At 41.7% G+C, this 23218-nt stretch overlaps 1 protein-coding gene across 6 annotated transcripts in view; it reads right to left on the bottom strand.

Moving 5' to 3' along the window:
- Window positions 1–22924, bottom strand: part of ell2 (elongation factor for RNA polymerase II 2) — a 39621-nt gene extending 16697 nt beyond the window's left edge. For 2 of the 6 annotated variants that reach the window (XM_046339973.1, XM_046339982.1), the window contains exons 1-8: window positions 22582–22922; window positions 10635–10682; window positions 9712–9833; window positions 9339–9490; window positions 5336–5595; window positions 3251–3375; window positions 3069–3141; window positions 2120–2858 (exon numbers count right to left, since the gene is read on the bottom strand). In XM_046339973.1, the coding sequence (XP_046195929.1) occupies window positions 2120–2858; window positions 3069–3141; window positions 3251–3375; window positions 5336–5595; window positions 9339–9490; window positions 9712–9833; window positions 10635–10682; window positions 22582–22713 (1651 nt within the window). In that variant the 5' untranslated portion in view covers window positions 22714–22922. Of the gene's footprint in view, window positions 1–2119; window positions 2859–3068; window positions 3142–3250; window positions 3376–5335; window positions 5596–9338; window positions 9491–9711; window positions 9834–10634; window positions 10683–11297; window positions 12283–22581 lie in introns of those variants that run through there. The other 4 variants (XR_006837440.1, XM_046339966.1, XM_046339997.1 and 1 more) reach the window with 4 other exon arrangements.
- Between the last annotated feature and the right edge of the window lie 294 nt (window positions 22925–23218).

Genomic DNA, 23218 nt, shown 5'->3' with positions numbered 1-23218 from the left:
TATGACTGATGTGGTTGTCCCACCCATCTTAAAATGAACTGTATGTCGCTCTGGATAAGAGCTCCTGCTAAATGACTAAACTAACGTAACTGTAAAACGAGCTATTCAAAAGTACTGGTCTTGAAAGAGTTGTCAGAGTGAAACCGTGGACAGATTTCTGAGTGTGCTGCTCAGGGCGGACCTATCTCCACTTATCATAAAGACAAGGTATCAGTGAAATTAACTTCCATGATCAAAGGTTTGTTGGCACCAATTACAGGGCACAGACACAGTAGAAAATGCTGAGCTAGAGTCCAAAGGATGAAATAAAATTGGTTTGTAAGGTTGGATGTAGAAGAATTGGCACATACATACTAAATCAATCATCATTACATACCAGTTGGAGTCGGAAGTGTACATACACATTTAAACTCAGTTTCACAATTCCTGACATTTAATCCTAGTAAAAAGTCCACGTCTTAGGTCCTTTAGGATCACCACTTTATTTTGAGGATGTGAAATGATTTATTTCAGCTTTTATTTCTTTCATCACATTCCCAGTGGGTCAGAGGTTTACATGCACTCAATTAGTATTTGGTAGCATTGGCTTTAAATTGTTTAACTTGGAGCAAACATTTCAGGTAGCATTCCACAAGCTTCGCACAATACGTTGGGTGAATTTTGGCCCATTCCTCCTGACAGAGCTGGTGTAACCGAGTCAGGTTTGTAGGCCTCCTTGCTCACCCACACGTTTTCTATAGGATTGAGATCAGGGCTTTGTGATGGCCACTTCAATACCTTGACTTTGTTGTCCTTAAGCAATTTTGCCACAACTTTGGAAGTCCTGACTGATGTCTGGAGATGTTGTTTCAATATATCCACCACATTTTCCTTCCTCGTGATGCCATCTATTTAGTGAAGTGCACCAGTGCCTCCTGCAGCAAAACACCCCCACAACATGATGCTGCTGCCAGCCCCGTGCTTCAAATTTGGGATGGTGTTCTTCGGCTTGCAAGCGTCCCCCTTTTTCCAGCAAACATAATGATGGTCATTAAGGCTAAACAGTTCTATTTTTGTTTCATTAGAGCAGAGGACATTTAAAACTTTTTTTTAAAGTACGATCTTTGGCCCCATGTGCAGTTGCAGACCGTAGATTGGCTTTTTCCATGGCGGTTTTGGAGCAGTGGCTTCTTCCTTGCCGAGTGGCCTTTCAGGTTGTCGATATAGGACTCATTTTACTCTGGATATAAATACTTTTGTACCCGTTTTCCTCCAGCATCTTCACAAGGTCCTTTGCTGTTGTTCTGGAATTGATTTCCACTTTTCGCACCAAAGTACATTCATCTCTAGGAGACAGAATGCGTCTCCTTCCTAAGCGGTATGACGGCTGCGTGGTTCCATAGTGTTTATGCTTGCGTACTATTGTTCGTACAGATTAACGTTTGAAAATTGCTCCCAAGGATCAACCAGACATGTGGATGCCTAAAAACAAAATTCTGAGTTCTTGGCTGATTTATTTTAATTTTCCCAAGATGTCAAGCAGAGGCACTGAGTTTGAAGGTAGGACTTGAAATACGTCCACAATTGACATAATTGACTCAAATTATGTCAATTAGCCTACCAGAAGCCATGACAATTTTCTGGAATTTTTCAAGCTGTTTTAAAAAGGCACAGTAAACTGACCCACTGGAATTGTGATAGTGAATTATAAGTGAAATAATCAGTCTGTAAACAATTGTTGTAAAAATTACTTGTGTCATGCACAAAGTAGATGTCCAAGAATGTCCTAACCGACTTACCAAACTATAGTTTAAGAAATTTGGGGAGTGGTTGAAAACCGAGTTAATGACTCCAACCTAAGTATGTACATTTCCGACTTCAACTGTACATACATACAACTCAAGTGAGAAACGTACTCCAATACGCAAGCAGCCCATCATGTTCAAAGCATGCATACACTTTGCCCTTTCCAAGCACACACACCATGAGTGCACTTTCAATGCCTGGTTGTGCATTGCTGTCATTACAAAACCATGGATTGGAATCAGGCCTTACATGAGAATGAGCAAGCACTCACACCTTTCACTTCTTAACAAGGCATTCAAGCATGAAGCCAAACCAAGGCATTAAGGTAGACTACCTTCGTCTGAGCAGAATAGGCTTTTGGCGGGGATGACTGGACTTCGTCTTTCCTCCCCGTTGGCATGGTGTCTCTTCCTGGGCCTTTGGCCGTCCTTAACCTGTACCTCTGGGGGGCTGACGCCATCGCATGTGATGCTGTGCCCCTCCCTACACCGCTCCTTCTCTCTGTCCTTCCCCTTGTGCTTCTTTGACTTCTTGCTACTGCTGAGCGAGGGAGGGGGGATAATGGTAGAGGAAGAGGATGATGAAGAGGAGATGGTGAGGGCTGGGCGGCTGGAGCTGGCCTGTGGCAGCATGCCGGAGCCATAGCGGTCGGCGGTCCTGCCTGGGGGGCTGGCTTTCGGTGAGGAGGGGTCCAGGCAGGTTGAGCTCTGGTCAAGGGGCAGGTCCTGGGTGCCACGGCCCTCAGGCGTGCTGGGCGAGCTGGAGTTGGAGCCCAGGCCAGGGTGATGAGACATACGACGGCGGTGAGAAACAGGAAGCTGGGAGGGGTGGGGGAGGTGGTTGAGGGGCGGGCCAGCCGTGGTGGGCCTGGCTGGGAGAGACGAGCGTTTGGTGGTGGCAGTGGTGGTGGGAGCGGCGCTGTGGTGGCTGTTGTCCCCCTTCGTGGCGCTGCGGCGCACTCTAGAGGACGAGGTGGGGGTGGTGTGTGGCACTTGGCTGGTGACATGGGAAATGCGGGGCTTCTTGGGCATCAAGGGGTCAGTGAAGTGACTCGGCAACTCGGGCTGGCACTTCTGAAAGACAAACAATTCAAAACATCTCTACTGTGAATGAGTGATAATTTTTGATCTTAGTAAACATTTATTTGCATAGGTTCGAGAAAAAAATGTCTCTTTACTGGAGAGACCTGATCATCAGGTTTGGCTTGTCTTGCACGCTTGTTTGTGCAAGTATTACTGAAGGTGTGTGTGTGTGTCTAACAGAGTGTAGAGTTGAGGCGTTACCTGTGGGGAACCCGGGAACCCATTTTTAGGAGGACCGCTGGAGGAAAGTGGCTCAGTGGGAAGGCCCAGTTTCCTAAAAGAGGGAGAACCAACTGTGAGCCACTGCTACATAGTCACCACAAGGTTCTGCTTGCAAGAAATTCAGGGGCCTGTTCAGGAGGGTGAAATGTATTGTGACCTACCGTGCCAGAATCCCATTGACCTGAACGCGGTCGTCCTCAGAGTAACCCAGCCAGTCCCTCTGCACCTCACGGTACACAAAGTCCTTCAGAGTGTACGAGTTATCTTTGGGGTTCAGGTTGGCCACCTGTGAACAAATATACCCATAAACAAGATTTCCATTTGAAAAAAAGTGTTCTCCAATCATTTGGGAGCATTAAAAGAAACTCAAATACAACCCCTGGTATTACATTTTTTTTTTTTTAAGAGTTACTTTTCTTCCGTTAATGAAATGCCATACTTGCATCTCAACCTGGGTATGAAATCACTGCATTTCAAATCCAGCATCTCTGTATTCAATCACAACATTAGGCAAATCCCCAAACAAGTATGAGTATTGTGTTTTCTGTATACCAAGCATGGGTAGTCAGCTTAACCACAGTTGCTGTTGCCAAGTAAACCAGTCTGATTAGTTCAGTAAGTCATCTGCAATAGCTAGTATAAGTGTGTCTGTGTGCTTGATTCTTGCTGTGTGATCTGTGCATGCCTGGTTCTTGCTATGTATATGTATATGTATATGTATATGTATATGTATATGTATATGTGTGTGTGTGTGTGTGTAATAAGACTAATGGCTTTCATGTATGGCTGCTTGGTTCTTGCCGTGTTCAGTAATTGTGAATGAAGGTCATTGTACTACAGGGAATTGGTCTCCTAGACTGATTTGAATTTGGTGTTTAATGCCTAAGAAGGGTGAGGAGTCCTAAGGGTAAACAGGAACATTGGTCTTCTCATACACAGTGCTGCCAGTTACTCATACTTTACATAAATAGTTAGGAACCCCTTCCCCCCACACTTTTATATGAAACCAATAAAATAAAGTACTAATCTCCCCCTCTTACTTGTTTTAGGGTTCTACCCCCCCTCTTGTTGTTGCAGGATGCTAGCCATTATGGTTGCAGAGTTGTAACCAAACATGTTGCAGGCTGCTAGTCTTACATCCTTCATGTTTGGCCCTGTCCGGGGGTGTCCTCGGATGGGGCCACAGTGTCTCCTGTCCCCTCCTGTCTCAGCCTCCAGTATTTATGCTGCAGTAGTTTGTGTCGGGGTGCTAGGGTCAGTTTGTTATATCTGGAGTACTTCTCCTGTCCTATTCGCTGTCCTGTGTGAATCTAAGTGTGCGTTCTCTAATTCTCTCCTTTCTTTCTCTCTCGGAGGACCTGAGCCCTAGGACCATGCCCCAGGACTACCTGACATGATGACTCCTTGCTGTCCCCAGTCCACCTGGCCATGCTGCTGCTCCAGTTTCAACTGTTCTGCCTTGTTATTATTCGACCATGATGGTCATTTATGAACATTTGAACATCTTGGCCATGTTCTGTTAACTCCACCCGGCACAGCCAGAAGAGGACTGGCCACCCCACATAGCCTGGTTCCTCTCATTTACATTTAAGTCATTTAGCAGACGCTCTTATCCAGAGCGACTTACAAATTGGTGCATTCACCTTATGACATCCAGGTTTCTGGATGTCATAAGACTCTCTAGGTTTCTTCCTAGGTTTTGGCCTTTCTAGGGAGTTTTTCCTAGCCACCGTGCTTCTACACCTGCATTGCTTGCGGTTTGGGGTTTTAGGCTGGGTTTCTGTACAGCACTTTGAGATATCAGCTGATGTACGAAGGGCTACATAAATACATTTGATTTGATTTGACTTATTGCTGGGGTACTACTAGCCTCAAAGGATCTGCATGGTCAATCTGGCGTCTGCAGTGGCGTACAGCATTTACTGCGATACGGCCTCTGCAGAAGGCAGGGCATTCATACTTGCGCTTCACAGAGCAGTTGTGAAGGAAGTGAGTTTGTGTTTATACCGGACCTCCCACCACCACCTACCGTTAACCAATCATGTCAATGCAGAGCAAGCCCTTCCACATTCTTACAAAATTTGGAAGGCGCACAGCAGTGCGGAGCTCAATTTTGGCCTCTGCATGCCTCTTGAGGTGCTGCAATTACATCACACCCTCTATACGGAGCATCCAACTACATTTTCAGACCAAGCATAAATTGGCTTCTAGCCTCACGTGTTGCAAGGCGCTAGCCTAAGCCTTACTTGTTGCAGGGTACTCCCAAGAGAGCTGCGGTCCTTCTGACTGACCCCGTCCCGCTGCATCCTGGCCAGTAGCTCCAGCTTCTTGTAGGAGCGCAACGCCAGCAAGTGGACAAGGCGGTCGCGGTATGGGCGCTGGGAAACCAGGTTGTTGGCAAGGCACTTGCGGATGGTCTTGGCTGGGTTGATGGGGGTGGAGCGTTTGCGCTCCGCGACTGGTTCAGAGCCTGACGGCGCTGGCTTGCGGATCTGGACTTTCTTACCTGAGGTTAGAGAGGGGTGAAGGAGGTGACGCTGAGAAAAATGGCACACAATCTGCCCAAAACCAATATCCATTGAGACCATGGCATTATGGAACCTAAGAACTCCACAGTCCATTTATTTGATCATTTGTTTCTCTGATACTTAAAATGTTGTATTGCTTACCTCAATTGAGTTTACAGCAGAAACTGCACTCCTCGCTAACTAGCAGCTTAGTCACTAACAAAGGTTTTTATTATTAATATGACATCATAATAATGTTATTGAACACTGACTGAAAGAGTATGAAAGCCAGCAGGCACTTGGAACACTAGAGCAGGGATAAATCAATTATCAGCAGGCAGATTTTTTCTTAAGCGGATGGTTGGTCAAATTGAAAGCCCAAACAGAAACACAATTTTAGAGTGGCCATTAATGTTTCCAGCACAAAGTACACCTGTGTAATGATCATGCTGTTTAATCAGCTTCTTGATATGCTACACCTGTCAAGTGGATTATCTTGGTGAAGGAGAAATGCTCACTAACAAGGATAAACAAATTTGTGAAGAACATTTTAGGGAAATAACCTTTGTATGTATGGAACATTTCTGGGATCTTTAATATTAGCTCATGAAACCAACACTTTACATGTTGTGTTTATATTTTCGTGAAGTAAACACCAGGGAATCATCTCCTCGTGATTTTAATTTTGGAAATCTGTTCAAGTATTCCCATGCATAATAGTGAGATACATGATCTTATGCAAATGTAAGCAATATTTGAAATAGTTGTCATATTCCTCAGTTTTATGACAAACAATAAAAATATCTATTTTTAAATGCTCAGAGTTATTTTTTGTTGCGCCAAATACCCTGCCCTAAAGAGTCAAAGTTTCTACTCTGTGTGTTCGGATCTGGATGTGGACTGAATTTGAACTGCCTGTACGTTACTAGTACAAGATGCATCATAGAAGCCTGATTTGGAGAGACTGAGTTTCCAATGTAAAAGTCAATGTCATTAAGAGGATCCAGAGAATCTGGCCCCCAGCTTATGTTGTCTGATTAGTCAGGATGCCTTGACATTTCTCCATAATGCTCTCCAGTGATTATGAAATTCAAAGGCGCTCTACAAGATTAAAGGTTAGAGAGAAACGTGTACCCTCGTCTGCCGCCTCCTCCGGGCAAATGCTGATAGAGATCTCGCAGTCTATGTGCGCAAACCACACATCAATTTTTGCTGTCTCAAGGCCTGGTAAGCGACTGAAGTAGGCGAGTTGCTTGCATCAGCTGCTAATCAGATTTGCTTTCAGCACTGGCCAGCCTAGTGACTTTACATGGGAGATAATAAAAACACAGCTACCCATCACAGCAGCTCTGTTGGCTTGCTATCAGAATTAGTTTCTGCCATGACATACATCAAATTCAATTTGATGGGTCACATACACATATTTAGCAGATGTTATTGCGGGTGTAGTCAAAGCTTTTGTTCCTAGCTCCAACAGTGCAGTAGTATCTAACCATTCACAACAATGTGACCAATAACATTTGATGCATGTCATTCAAACCAACAGACCTGCCGTGTAGCACTGCTGTGTGTTTATGATTTCACTTTGGCGTACTAAACTCTGAATAGCATCAAGTAAATTTAAGACAAACATTGCATACGGTCCCAGGCCAACATACATAACAGACAAAGCCTAAACAAATTAAATAAATTAAGGCTAGGGCTAATTTTGCACATGTTAATAGGAGTGCTTCTACTGAGCCAGCTGTTACATGCCCAAACTCCACCCCTTTCCTCTGCTCCCCTCTCAGTTTCCATCTGGGACACAATATGCAAATTAATCCCCACGGGCAGAAACTAGACCGAAAGGTTGGTTTAACTGACTTTTCAAGTTTGAGAGTACAGAGAGCAAAGATTTCATGGATTCCTGCAGTTAAAGATGCACTATCCAGCCATTCCCTGGTTGCTAAAATTCTAATAGTTCGCCTAATATTAAGTTTGTGAATAAACAAGGTAGTGTAGAGAATCATTGTACCATCTAAACTGCTGTGAAATACATTTTCCATAAGCAAAAATATTGTACTTTCAGCTGTTTGAAGCTGGTGTACAACACCAAAAGTGAAAGATGAAAACACAACTTGAGAATGGGAAGCATATAAATAGCATACATAGAACATATCTACCACTTCTTAGACTTGCTTTCATTGAGAATGACATTTCAAAAAACACATCTACAAATTTGTTCAGGTCACCTAATAACTTACATACGCAAATCTGCTTACTGTTGAGAAAACATGCAATGCCATGTTAAATAAACAATACCAATTCATGTAGATAACTGGAACTATATTTCTATTAGAAACTGGACAAGCCCTGAACATCTCCCCCTTTATGAACATTGCTATACGATTGTCTAAACTAACGCCTATTCAGACAAACTGGTAGACGCTGTGTTTTGCGCAATCATGTGACATAGCACAATTTTATCCTGTATTTTAGGCCTTATCCCGTAATGAGAATTACACCCCAAATTAAAACAATTGTCTGATGATGGTGCTGGACCATCTGGCATAATGAAAAGGGAACAGTGCTGAAAAATATTTCAATAAACCTTTCAAATCCAGGTATGTCACATAATTGCACAATACACAAGGCACTAAAATTATAATCACATACAAAGAAGCCTATGGGGCACACTGCCTTTTAGAGTAACATAACGGGTGACAAATGGGCCATTTGGGTGACATCAAATCTGTTGTTACATGGCACCTGAAGAGAAACTGCCAGTGAAACTCAGTTTATGGCCCTCTGCTGTGGGAGAACTCTGTCCACTCCCAGGTCAGTGGAGGTTGATTTTGCATGGCCAGTTACAGCAACAGTGAGCTGTTACGAGGGGAAAGGAGATTGGAGATACGCTGCACATTCTCTCACCGGCAAAACAGGACGAGAGCCAAATTAGATTGGCCCGAGATTTACTTTCCCTTTTACACGTGGCCAACCTTAATCCAGTCGTAGTGTATTAGAAATAGAAAGGCAAGACAATTGGTTTGGCTGTAGGCCAGTGTTGTCGTTAAATAAGAACTATTTGCAGAGTGCGACTAACCCAGATATGGCTGTGGTGGCATACAGTGTCAATACTCATAAGTGAGTGTTTACCCTATATTCATTTAGGAGTGGTGACCAAACACTACTGAATTGTTGCCACTGCTGCAAAAAATACATAATCATATCTGCAGAGACGCGCTTTTAAATGGATAGTCATTCAATGATAGGAAGTCTATGGGAAGAGCTAGCATGTCAGTGCACTAACACTAGCTTTCAAAATGAGTCCTTTTTGGCTAACCACAGCAGTCAACAAGCTAATCAGCTACCTAGATAGCTTTCTAGCACATTTACTAACTTGTTTGTTAACAATTAACAAGCTAGTTAACTACCAAACGTTCTTGTCAAACTGTCAGAGTAGTTAGCAAGCAACAAGATATTCCAAAGGTCTAAAAAGCACTTACATCTGATTTATATGCATTCAGACAAGTCACATGGCCAGGAATCAGATTTGTATCTGATTTCAAACCACCTACGAATGTAGTTTGAAATATCTGATTCCATGTGCTTTTTGGTTGTTTAGACTGCAAGGAAAAAATAATAATAATTGAATCGGACATCCAAAAAATTGCCAATGTGAACAAGCCTTAATGGGCTGGACCCAAAGGGTTTAGTCAGGCGCAAACAAAGGAAATGTGGGCTTAAAATGGATGGAACTTGCCTTTGAAATGGCCTCCATGCTTGAGGACTTTGGTTCCATCCTCCTTAGCCAGCGTCATAAGCTCCCGAGGCACCTGGTAGGAGTCGTTGGTGGCACACAACGTGACTTTGTCTTGAACCACCCCCAAGGACACCAGGTGCGGGGTCCCCGAACTGGAGAGGACGAGGACGGGGGTTTCAGTCCCACAGCACAGGGTTTCTCAACATGGACCATCTCAATTCAACCAATTACTCATTAACAAGGCTCAATGACATAAAATTCTGACACCAGAGTGACAATTATTTCAGTTAACTAACCAGCTTACAACAATTTACACTAGGTCTTCAGTAGCGAGCATTGCCACATGCTTGGTTTCATTCCAGAGGGTGCTTACCTGGACACATATTGTTGGATGCACTCAAAGCTTCCCTGAGGGTTGTCCTTGCCCACGTTGGACAGGTAGAAGTCAAAGTTCTGAGATCCATCTGGAGAGTCAGTCCTTGGGATCTTAATACGCTGTGAGGTTCACATCCAAAGGAGATTAATAAAAATATTCATCAACCACAGAAAACAAGGAGTGTATCTCTCTTCCCTATATGCATGAAACTGCCAGGAGTGACGTATTGCACAGAGGTACTCGATCATTCTGAAGGGAAATGGGATTTAATTTTCCTCTACTGCTCTAGTGCACGGAAGAGATTTTGCTCATAGTTGAATGTGACAGAGTCGGTCATGCCAAATAGAGAACCATCTGTAAAAAACACTCAACTGGGTCTAATTTCTGAAGGTCTCTTAACATTAACCCTTTACAGTGATGTTCAGTGTGTTGCATCTGTCAATATAGACTGATCTGAGACTAATGACACAAGCAGATCTTAGAAGTCTGAGTTGTTAGGTGTGTGTGTGTGTGTGTGTGTGTGTGTTCCCTCTGCTCTGGGCCCAGCTTGCAGACTGCCAAAGAAGTATTTACAGATATTGAGAGATTAGAGAGTTCAACTATTCATAGTGTACAGCCCAGGTAGTCAGGGGTTAACCAGATGCTTTCAGAAGGGTGGAAAGAGTTAGGCCCCAAGCCTCTAAATACAACTCATAGCTTAACAAATGTATATTTCACTGAAAACACAAAACATTGAGTCTACACCAGCTAGGGTAGGAATTGTATTTAATGTGTATACCACCAGCGCTCAAATGATAGGTTTGCTTAAATCTTCAATAATGGTTGCATTAAACATGCAGTTTACCCCCCACAGGGTTGACTCATAATTAATACAGTAGTTCTCAAGTCAAAATGAAGATCTGACATGTGAACATACTTACCCCTTGGAGTCCCTTGAATTGCATTGTTGGCCACGAGGACGTTACATTCTGAAAAAGATGACAGGATTAGACTCTACAATCACATTTTCAATATAAGCATTGATTGTAAGTTGTTCCATCATAACAATAATGTGAATGTCACTCAGCTACAACTGGACTATCACAAATGTGGTTGAGAAAAATAGAGCCGTTTCTCATTAAGTGACAAAAGCAGGCCATTCTGTCAACCAGTCACAGCTCATATGCTATTGGTAAGCATATATTGTGTTTCATCTGGCAAATCAACTAGCAAAGAAGCAAGCTAGCAAAAGCATGTTTATAGTTTCATGAATTTGCAACAAGAAAAATGTACAGTAAGAGTAGGAATATGAAACTCCCTCTTATATTGAAAGCGATGTAAATAATAAGCATCTCAGACAAAATGGTCACATTAACATTACCTCAGAATTAGCAAGTATTCAGACCTTGACTTTTTCCACATTTTGTGTTAGGTTACAGCCTTATTCTAAAATTGATTACATTTCCCGCCCCCCTCCTCAACCTACACACAATACCCCATAACGACAAAACAAAAAACAGGAGACATTTTTTGCTAGTATATAAAATAAAAAACAGAAATGACATAAGTATTCAGACCATTTACTCAGTATAAGCTTGGCACACCTGTATTTGGGGAGTTCGTCCCATTCTTCTCTGCAGATCCTCTCAAGCTGTCAGGTTGGATGGGGAGCATTGCTACACAGCTATTTTCAGATCTCTCCAGAGATGTTCGGGCGGGTTCAGGTCCGGGCGCTGGCTGGGCCACTCAAGACTTGTCCCAAAGCCACTCCTGTGTTGTCTTGGCTGTGTGCTTAGGATCGTTGTCCTGTTGGAAGGTGAACCTTCACCAGTGGGAGGTCCAGAGCAGGTTATCAAGGATCTCTGTACTTTGCTCCATTTAGCTTTCCCTCAATCCTGACTAGTCTCCCAGTCGCTGAAAAGCATCCCCAAAGCATGATGTTGCCACCACCATGCTTCACCGTAGAGATGCTGCCAGGTTTCCTCCAGAAGTGAAGCTTGGCATTCAGGCCAAAGAGTTCAATCTTGGTTTCATCAGACCAAATAATCTTGTTTCTCATGGTCTGAAAGTCTTGGGAAGAGTAATGGTGGTTCCCAACTTCTTCCATTTAAGATTGATGGACTCCAATCAAGTTGTAGAAACATCTCAAGGGTGACCAATGGAAACAGGATACTTAAGTAATACATTAGCAAATATTTACATAAACCGGTTTGAAGATTTCTGTTTATTTCATCCATTTGAGAATAAGGCTGTAACGTAACAAAATGTGGAAAAAGTCAACAGGTCTGAATACTTTCCAAAGGCACTGAATGTCTGATCATAATAAAGTGAATCACATGTAGTCAGATTACGTCAACAGGTCACGTATAATGGTAGCTACATGAGTAATCATTGGCATGGCAGAATAGGTTCTTCCCTGGCTGTTTTGAAACTTCAGGAACTTCCCTTCGGCAAATTTCCCTTTACCGTGTACACTAAAAATAATAAGTGCAAGTAAACTTGCTCGCGGTGTCACAATACACATACCAGGTTTACCATCACAATTTGAATTAATTAAATTTCACCTTTATTTAACCAGGTAGGCCAGTTGAGAACAAGTTCTCATTTTACAATTGCGACCTGGCCAATATAAAATAAAAACATTGAGACAGAGTTACACATGGAATAAACAAACGTAGTCAATAACACAATAGAAAAATCTATATACAGTGTGTGCAAATGAAGGGAGGTAAGGCAATAAATAGACCATAGTTGCGAAATAATTACAATTTAGCATTTAAACACTGGAGTGATAGATGAGAAGATTAATGTGCAAGTAGAGATACTGGGGTGCAAAGGTGAAAAAAAAAAAACAATATGAAGATGAGGTAGTTGGGTGGGTGGGTGGGCTATGTACAGGTGCAATGATCTGTAAGCTGCTCTGACAGCCGATGCTTAAAGCTAGTGAGGGAAATAAGTCTCCAGCTTTAGTGAGTTTTGCAGTTCTTTCCAGCCATTGGCAGCAGAGAACTGGAAGGCAGCCAAAGGAGTTGTTGGCTTTGATGGTGATCAGTGAAATATACCTGCTGGAGCACGTGCCATGGTGGGTGCTGCTATGGTGACCAGTGAGCTGAGATAAGGCGGGGATTTACCTAGCAAAGACTTACAGATGACCTGGAGCCAGTGGGTTTGGCGAATAATATGAAGCGAGGGCCAGCCAATGGTAGCACACAGGTCGCCGTGGTGGGTAGTATATGGGGCTTTGGTGACAAAACGGATGGCACTGTGATAGTAAATTGGATGTAATCCGAGTAGAGTGTTGGGGTCTATTTTGTAAATGACGTCGCCGAAGTCAAGGATTGGCAGGATAGTCAGTTTTATGAGGGTATGTTTGGCGGCATGAGTGAAGGATGCATTGTTGCGAAATAGGAAGCAGATTCTAGATTTAATTTTGGATTGGAGTTGCTTGATGTGAGTCTGGAAAGAGAGTTTACAGTCTAACCAGACACCTAGGTATTTGTAGTTGTCCACATATTCTAAGTCAGAACCGTCCAGAGTAGTGATGCTAGACGGGCGGGCAGCGATCGGTTGAAGAGCATGCATTTAGTTTTATTTGCATTTAGGAGCAATTGGAGGCCATGGAAGGAGAGTTGTATGGCATTGAAGCTCGTCTGGAGGTTTGTTAACAGTGTCCAAAGGGACAGCAGTATACAGAATGGTGTAGTCTGTGTAGAGGTGGATCAGAGAATCACCAGCAGCAAGAGCGACATCATTGATGTATACAGAGAAAATAGTCGGCCCGAGATTAGAACCCTGTGGCACCCCCATAGAAACTGCCAGAGGTTCGGACAACAGGCCCTCCGATTTGACACACTGAACTCTGAGAAGTAGTTGGTGAACCAGGCGAGGCAGTCATTTGAGAAACCAAGGATGTGGAGTCTGCCGATAAGAATGTGGTGATCGACCTGGCCAAGGCTTTTGACTGTCAATGAATACGGCTGCACAGTATCGTCTTTTATCGATGGTGGTTATGATATCGTTTAGGACCTTGCGCGTGGCTGAGGTGCACCCATGACCAGCTTGGAAAACAGATTGCATAGCAGAGAAGGTACGGTGGGATTTGAAATGGTCGGTGAACTGTTTGTTAACTTGGCTTTTCGAAGACCTTAGAAAGGCAGGGTAGGATAGATATAAGTCTAACAGTTTGGGTCTAGGGTGTCTCCCACTTTGAAGAGAGGGATGACCGCGGCAGCTTTCTAAAACTTTAGGGATCTCAGCCGATATCAAAAGAGGTTGAACAAGCATGTAATAGGGGTACTCGATACCACGGCAAAACAAGGCATATTAGCCAAAAATCACAGAAAGCCACTTTTGAGGTCAATATCATTTCATTTTAAATGTTTGATGTCAATTTTTCAGAGACAGCCATGTATGTATTAATGAAGCAAAGGACGTTAGTATTCAAATACTTGTTAGAGTTTTTTAAATTTTAAATTTTACCTTTATTTAACCAGGCAAGTCAGTTAAGAACATATTCTTATTTTCAATGACGGCCTGGGAACAGTGGGTTAACTGCCTGTTCAGGGGCAGAACGACAGATTTGTACCTTGTCAGCTCGGGGGTTTGAACTCGCAACCTTCCGGTTACTAGTCCAACGCTCTAACCACTAGGCTTTGATTGTATATTGACAGGGCAATTTTAACAGTGAAAAGGCTTTTTCTAAATTACATTAACATAATTATTACATACAAGGATACCATGACATTTCAAATAATTAATTTAATAAAACAAACTTTTCAATGTAGTTTTTATGACGCCCCATAAAAAAAGGCCGGTAGACTTCACGTGTGCAGCTTGTTTATGTCGGCCAATCAAAGTGGCAAAGAGGCTCAATGCAAAATGGAATAAAGTTACAGAATTTAAAAAAGTTAGCAAAATGAGAAGTAGGCTACAACAAGCAACAGGTAGGCTGTTTTATTTGAATGGAGTTGGGGAGAAAGCACATCATGTGACCTCGGGAATTAGCCTAACTAGCTATAGCTTGCTAGCTTCATTAGGTTACTCCAGTCAAGACAGACACTTATATGGGATGATAAATAACATTGTGGATTCTACAAGTTAGCTAGCCTTGGCTGTAGCAGTTTCATTGGGTACATCGTATATCTCACTCCTGCTCGCATCTCACCAGCCCCTCAGCAGCTGCAGCAATAGAGCATCAGCCTCTCACACAACAGTGCTCAGGTTAAAAATCACGACTTTCTTTCAGATAGTCAAAATACATGATACTATTCGAAGTGAAATCATTTCTAACCACCATCCCTAATACAATCAATTTGACTGTTTTTACCAAACAACCTAATGGTAATCATTTGAGAGTAAATATCTATTGATAAACTGGATAAAGCAAGATGCCTAGGCCTATTCACAATACAGGTGAATGCATATTCACTGAGTGTTCATGTATTGAGTTAGAGCTCGTTTTGGCTGATTTCATGGGGCTACAGATGAAAAACAATTTTTCCTTTCCATTTGGGACTTATTGTACTAATCAACAAAAGTTGCATTGAAGAAGCAATCTCATCTTTTACAAAAGCGCGTGTGGTCTCTTTTAAACCTAATAATGTCATTCACAGTGAGATAAGTGAAAAACCATACAATCAGCTTTGTGACTAGGGTAGTGAATTGATGTTAGCTTCATCTGTAAGCTAGCAAGGAGAGTTAGCCTACATAGCTGGAAACTACTGGTATCTTTGATGGCACAGAAGAACATTGCTGACATTTTACATTCTCCCAAAAAATTGTGCTATTTTACAACTTATTGTGTACATAATGTTGCAGCTACTGTCTCTTATGACCAAAAATAACTTCTGAACATCAGAAAGGTGTTTACTCACCGTGGACTGGAATAAACTTTTTCCTTTAACAAGTTAGAAGAGAAAGTTATCCTGCTTTCACTGGAAAAGGCCCAGATCCATAGCTTTTGCACAAAGAAAAAAATGTATGTGGACCCCAAGGAACTTGAAACTCTCGACCTGCTCCACTACAGCCCCGCCGATGTTAATGGGAGCTTGTTCGGCCCGCCTTTTCCTGTAGTTCACGAGCAGCTCCTTGGTCTTGCTCACACTGAGGGAGAGGTTGTTGTCCTGGCACCACACTGCTAGTTCTCTGACCAAATCCCTATACTCGGTCTCATCATGGTCGGTGATCACGCCTACCACTGTTATGTCGTCAGCAAACTTAATGATGGTGTTGGAGTCGTGTTTGACAACGCAGTCATGGGTGAACAAGGAATACAGGAGGGGACTAAGTACACACCCTGAGGGGCTCCAGTGTTAAGGATCAGCGTGGCAGACGTGTTGTTGCCTACTCTCACCACCTGGATGCGGCCCGTCAGGAAGTCCAGGATCCAGTCGGAGAGGGAGGTGTTTAGTCCCAGAGTCCTTAGCTTCGTGGGCACTATGGTGTTGAACGCTGAGCTGTAGTCAATGAACAGCATTCTCACGTAGGTATTTATTTTGTCCAGGTGAGAAAGGGCGGTGTGGTGTACGTCATCTGTGGATCGGTTGGGGCTGTATGCGAATGAATTGGAGTGGGTCTAGGGTGTCTGGGAGGATGCTGTTGACGTGAGCCATGACCAGCCTTTCAAAGTACTTCATGGCTACCGACGTGACTGCCACGGGGCGGTAATCATTTAGGCAAGTTACCTTCACTTCCTTGGGCACAGGGACTGTGGTGGTCTGCTTGAATCATGTAGGTATTATAGACTTGGTCAGGGAGCGGTTGAAAATGTCAGCAAAGACACTTGACAGTTGGTCCGCGCATGCTTTGAGTACACGCCCTGGTAATCCGTCTGGCCTAGCGGCTTTGTGAATCTTGGCCTGTTTAAAAATGTTTTGTTCACATCGGCTACCGAGAGAGTCTTCACACAGTCATCCAGAACAACTGGTGCTCTCGTGCATGCTTCAGTGTTGCTTGCCTCGAAACCAGCATAAAAGGGATTTAGCTCGTCTGGTAGGCTTGCATCACTGGGCAGCTCGCGTCTGGGTTTACCTTTGTAGTCCGTAATAGTTTTCAAGCCCTGCCACATCCGACGAGCGTCAGAGCAGGATTCAATCTTAATCATGGATTGACGCTTTGCTTGTTTGATGGTTCGTCTGAGGGCATAGCAGGATTTCTTATAAGCTTCCAGATTAGTCTCCCACTCCTTGAAAGCAGCAGCTCTAGCCTTTAGCTTGATGCGGATGTTGCCTTTAATCCATTGCTTCTGGTTGGGATATGTACGTACAGTCACTGTGGGGAAGACGTTCTCGATGCACTTATTGACGAAGCCGATGATTGAGGTGGTGTATTCCTCAATGCATTGGATGAATCCCGGAACATATTCCAGTCTGTGCTAGCAAAACCATCCTGCAATATAGCATCCGCGTCATATAACCACTTTCGTATTTAGCGAGTCACTGGTACTTCCCACTAGTTTGCTTGTAAGCAGGAATCAGGAGGATAGAATTATGGTCATATTTGCCAAATGGAGGGCAGGGAAGAGCTTTGTATGCATCTATGTATGGAGTAAAGGTGGTCTAGGATTTTTATCCCCCCTGGTTGCACATGCTGGTAAAATTTTTGTAAAACTGGTGTAAGTTTGCCTGCATTAAAGTCCTCGGTCACTAGGAGCGCCGCTTCTGGGTGACCATTTTCTTCCTTGCTTATGGCTTTATAGAGTTGGTTGATAGAGGTTGATAGAGATCTGCGTCCCCTTTTCCGGAATCTTTTCTTCATGCAAAAGATGTGAATCTGGGCATGTTCCAGTGAAAGCAGGATATCCTCGTCGGACTGGTTAAAGGAAAAGGTTTATACCAGTCTGCGGTGAGTAATCGCTTTTCTGATGTCCAGAAGTTATTTTCGGTCATAAGAGACACCCTTTCTACCACTGACTTGAATTAGGCTACTTAACAGGACAAGATCTTAACTTCTTGATTCAACACACTAAGTCCCAACCGTGCCTGAATGAAATCCTTTAGGCCCAGTTTCTCAACTTCCAATCATTTGGATTAGGATTTTAAAAAATGTTTTTATTGGTCCCTGGCCTGAACATCCTGGGAATATGCTACAGAGTCTGACTAGCTTGTTGCTGGAATTATGTAAATGTTGACAGTCCATTGAACTTCCCAGGACTCCTGGCCTCGGTTGATCCCAGGCCCCAGAGGCCCGTTAAGTGCATCTCTGTTGTGTTTCCAGATAATACAGGTTGTATGGCCATGGGATTAACACGGTAGCTTTATTTGGTCCCTACAGATTGGTTTGGTAAGAGTCCGTAAGGGCCCACAATCACCAGAGGCTGACGTGATAGGGATTTGCGCAACTGTGACAACTATTTTTTTCCTGAGTCATGATTCTGAGTTTGCCACTGAGAAAAGCCTGGAATGCAAAGCCATGGAATGAGACCAAATCCACATCACATACCAACAATACTGCCCACCCGGACAGTCAATTAGACAGAGGAAATGTATTGGCCAATACAGAAGAAAAAACAAATTAGCTTCAGATTCTCTAAATTTGGGCAAAACTATGTAAAAAATATATATAGTGCTGTTCGCCCTTTTATGTGAATATCTTGTAGGTCTAATGTGCGAACTGTTTTGCAAACATATGTAATGTTTTCTTACAATAAAATAGCTGTAGTTATATTAATCATTGTGCAAATGGAACCTCTCCCATCCAGAAAGTCCTTGAAAAGCACTAGTTTAAAGGATTCATGCTATCATGAACTTTTACTGTAGCTTTAAGAGAACAAGCACAAGATTAGAAGTAAAAGGAGTGAAAACCCTAGTGACTAGTATTTTGAAGAAAACAGCATATAACCCAATCAAACGTTAAGTAGGCCTATAATTTTATATAAAAACAGTCAAGTAGCCTATGCTATATATTTATTATAAAGATTGGCAATAAAGTGTCTTGCCTGGGGAGCTTGCCAATGTAACATTCACATTTAAGTCAAGAGTTTAGTCATGAACATAGTTGAATCATGAACATAACATACACTGACAAACTCAGAGTGTGGAGCAACTGGATAGGTCTGTAGCAAAAACATTGTTACAATAAAGTGTATTGCCATTCCAAAAATAGTTTGGAATGAAACCAATGGATTGATGCAGATAAGTAGTAACAACAGAGTGAATTAGATTTGTTTTGTATAAAAAAGGTGATTTTTGGGTGAGAATTTCATAAAACGTGCTAACATAGCTAGCTACAAATGTATAAAAAAATACAATTTAAATAAAAACATTTTTAGACATTGTGAATTTGTAAACTACACATTTAGTCATCTTAAACAGGTTTGACCTAATGGTAGCAGCTGGTGACAGTGGCTAGCTAAGTAAACTAACATCCACTGTTGACTATTTTCAAGGTAAAAGGAACATTAGCCAAATTATTTTATAATTTACGTGGACTGTCAATTTAATGTATCTACTAAAACTTTTAGTATAGCTAGCCAGCAAGTTAATGTTAACTAGCAAGCTAGCTAGTCAGAATAATTGCATTCTGAACTAGCTAGATTGGCTGTCTAAATTTTGACTATTGTCAAATTCAGCTTATGATTGCAATCTCCTTTATTACAGTATTATAGGACGTTTGTCACCGATAGACCCTAACCAAATATGTATTCTTAAGGAGCCGTTACCATTACTCCTTAAAGCTGCAATATGCAACTTTTTGAGCGACCCGACCAAATTCACATAGAAATGTGAGTTATAAAGCTGTCATTCTCAATGAAAGCAGGTGTGGTAGATCTGTTCTATGTGTGTTATTTCTATGCTTCCTGTTCTTAAATGTTGGTTTTGCATCTTTTGCTTTTGGTTTTGTACACCAGCTTCAAACAACTGAAAATACAATACTTTCTGTTATGGAAAATATATTTCACAGCAGTTTAGATTAGAGGTGGACCGAATAAATCGGAATGGCCGATTAATTAGGGCCGATTTCAAGTTTTCATAACAATCGGAAATCTGTATTTTTGGACACCGATTTGGCCCCCAATTTTGTTTTTATACCTTTATTTAACTAGGCAAGTCAGTTAAGAACACATTCTTATTTTCAATGACGGCCTAAGAACGGTGGGTTAACTGCCTTTTTCAGAGGCCGAAACAATGGATTTTTACCTTGTCTGCTTGGGGATTCAATCTTGCAACCTTAAGGTTAACTAGTCCAATGCTCTAACCCCCCTGATTACATTGCACTTCACGAAGAGCCTGCCTGTTACACGAATGCAGTAAGCCAAGGGAAGTTGCTAGCTAGCATTAAACTTATCTTATAAAAAACAATCAATCATAATCACTAGTTAACTACACATGGTTGATGATATTACTAGTTTATCTAGCATGTCCTGTGTTGCATATAATCAATGCAACGCAGGGGGATGATTTAACAAAAGCGCTTTTGCGAAAAAATGCACAATCGTAGCACGACTGTACCTAACCATAAACACCAATGCCTTAAAATTAATACACAGAAGTATATATTTTTTTAAACCTGCATATTTACCTTAAGGAAATCCAGGTTAGCAGGCAATATTAACCAGGTGAAATTGTGTCACTTCTCTTGCGTGCAATGAACGCAAGAGAAGTGACACAATTTCACCTGGTTAAGTCAGGGTATATGCAACAGTTTGGGCAGCCTGGCTCATTGCGAACTAATTTGCCAGAATTTTACGTAATTATGACATAACATTGAAGGTTGTACAATGTAACAGGAATATTTAGACTTAGGGATGCCACCCGTTAGATAAAATACGTAACGGTTCCATATTTCACTGAAATAATAAACATTTTGTTTTCGGAATGATAGTTTTGACCATATTAATGACCAAAGGCTCGTATTTCTGTCTGTTATTATGTTATAATTAAGTCTATGATTTGATAGAGCAATCTGACTGAGCGATGGTAGGCACTAGCAGGCTCGTAAGCATTCATTCAAAGAGCACTTTTGTGAGTTTTTCCAGCAGCTCTTCGCAAGCACAGCACTGTTTAGGACTTCAAGCTTATCAACTCCCAAGATTAGGCTGGTGTAACCGATGTGAAATGGCTAGCTAGTTAGCAGGGTGCGTGCTAATAGCGTTTAGAGATTGTTCCCCTTGCTCTGCATGGGTAACGCTGCTTCGAGGGTGGCTGTTGTCGATGTGTTCCTGGTTCGAGCCCAGGTAGGGGCAAGGAGAGGGACAGAAGCTATACTGTTACACTGGCAATACTAAAGTTCCTATAAGAACATCCAATAGTCTAACATCTAATAGTGTATATGAAATATGGTATAGAGAGAAATTGTCCTATAAATACTTTATTAATTACGATCTAAAACCTTTTACCTTGGGATATTGAAGTCTCATGTAAAAGGAACCACCAACTTTCATACGTTCTCATGTTCTGAGCAAGGAACTTAAACGTTAGCTTTTTTACATAGCACATATTGCACTTTCTTCTCCAACACTGTGTTTGCATTATTTAAACCAAATTGAACATGATTCATTATTTGAGGCTAAATGATTTTTTATTGATGTATTATATTAAGTTAAAATAAGTGTTCATTCAGTAGTTGTAATTGTCATTATTATATACATTTAAAAAAATAAAAAATAAACTTAAAATCAGCCGATTATTCGGTATTGGCTTTTTTTGATCCTCCAATAATCGGTATCGGCGTTGAAAAATCATAATCACTCGACCTCTAGTTTAGACAGTACAATTATTTTCCACACATTGGCAGCTTGTTCTGTCACAAACTGACATTAGGCAAACTATTATAATTTTAGCAACGTTTTCTGCATATTGCACCTTTAAGGTCCAAGGAGCTTATTATATCTTGTTTTCAGAGGTAGTGAGTGCTAATTTACTATGTAGCATGCTCTGAACTCCTGTGTAATGGAAGGCAGGCAAAAAGTTGTCACTGAAAAGTACAGTATGTGTGTATTTTGAATTTGTTAAATTATTTTGATGTGATATGAAATTAAAGGGCTTTATGTTTCTAGAATCATATCGCAATTGATGATCGACTTCACGTTTAGATGGGAGTATTTTGCCGTTTTAGCAGTCTTCCGTAAACACGCGCTGTAACATGGGGATATGGCCGTGTGGGAACACTAACCCTATAATGGCGTGTATTCATTTAACGTTATGTTTTTTGAAAATTGTTTCTAGTTGATATGAAAGTTAAGGTCCTTATCATGCTACCACAACTGATGCGTGTTAGTGTTCAGACCAAGCATCGGTGCTCTTAACAAAACTCCCCCGTACAGAAGACGCCTTCGTCCAATGACTTAGCTACTGTAATGTGTAATGGAACAGGGTCATGATCAAGGGTTACGATAGTTACCTTAGCTAGCTAAAAAATATATATATATTATTTCCTAACATCTCCAAAACGCCAAAATACTGACTGCAGTGCCAATGCGTGGCTTAATAACATATGGTAAATTAGCGTTAATTAAAGTTAAGTAAAGATGTCACGCGAAATTGTCATCAAAATAGTCATCGATTTCACTAAACAGTGCGATTCGTGTCACATTTCAGTACGGACTTGAGTAGAAAAAAAGTGGACTTGGCTGGGGAAAAGGTTCCTTTTTGTTGTTGTTGGGGAAATTACATTTGGTTAGCCAGCTAACGTTTGCTACATTGACAGATGTAGCTGGCTACAGTACATCGACTACACAAATCCATTTCTCTCAAACTTTGATTTGTAATCCACAAATTGTTAACTCACTTCATGGCATATGCATTATTGGTTTGACAATAAATTACGTTAACTAGCAAGGTAATTTGAACAACGTTTGCTCAACCCGACTGTGCGTGGCAGTTAGTTCACCAGTTTTGATAGCATCGGTAGTTGTAGAAGGTAAGCTATAAGACATGTATTCAACTTTACCTTAAAGGTTTGGTACTTTTCTATCGCTCTGAAAGCTGTCTCTGTCAATTTGACGTGCAATACAGTGACGTGGTCTGTATTCCGTCGGCCACAATTCAGTCCATACCTCCCATCCACGGAGAGCGCCGCCATCTTTACCAACCCTCTACCATCGTCTGGGTTTTATGTCCGAGCATATAGATACTCTACCTCTAATTCAAGGGAGGGACTCCCCCAAGGGCTTGTTCTATATATATATATTTTTTTTTTGATTGGGCTTACTTTTTCTTTCCTCTCTAATAACCATATGTAATTTCAGCCCTCCTCAGACTTCACTCCCTCAGTGTATGAATGCTAGAGTTTGTCGTTGTAGAACTCATTCTTTTGAGAAGTGAAAGGAATGGATCGAATCAGCTGTGGTCTGTCCACTACTACGTCATAGAAAAATACGGTATCATAATGTCCACTTGGAATTAGTGGAAATGTATGCTGCTGACTGATACCTACAAAGTTTTTATCTTTGACATTTATTTACTACTGACAGGTATTACTTTTAAATTCAAATATTTTTTCCATTGCTTTTCACTGACATGATCCAGATTCTCTTACAATAATTTATAGTGAAAACAATATATATTCATTGTAGGGTTTCATAAGG

Source organism: Oncorhynchus gorbuscha, linkage group LG03 (genome assembly GCF_021184085.1).
Source record: "Oncorhynchus gorbuscha isolate QuinsamMale2020 ecotype Even-year linkage group LG03, OgorEven_v1.0, whole genome shotgun sequence".
NCBI classification, from domain to species: Eukaryota; Metazoa; Chordata; class Actinopteri; order Salmoniformes; family Salmonidae; genus Oncorhynchus; species Oncorhynchus gorbuscha.
Note: the sequence above shows the minus strand (reverse complement) of the source record. Positions and strands in the feature narration are given on the sequence as shown.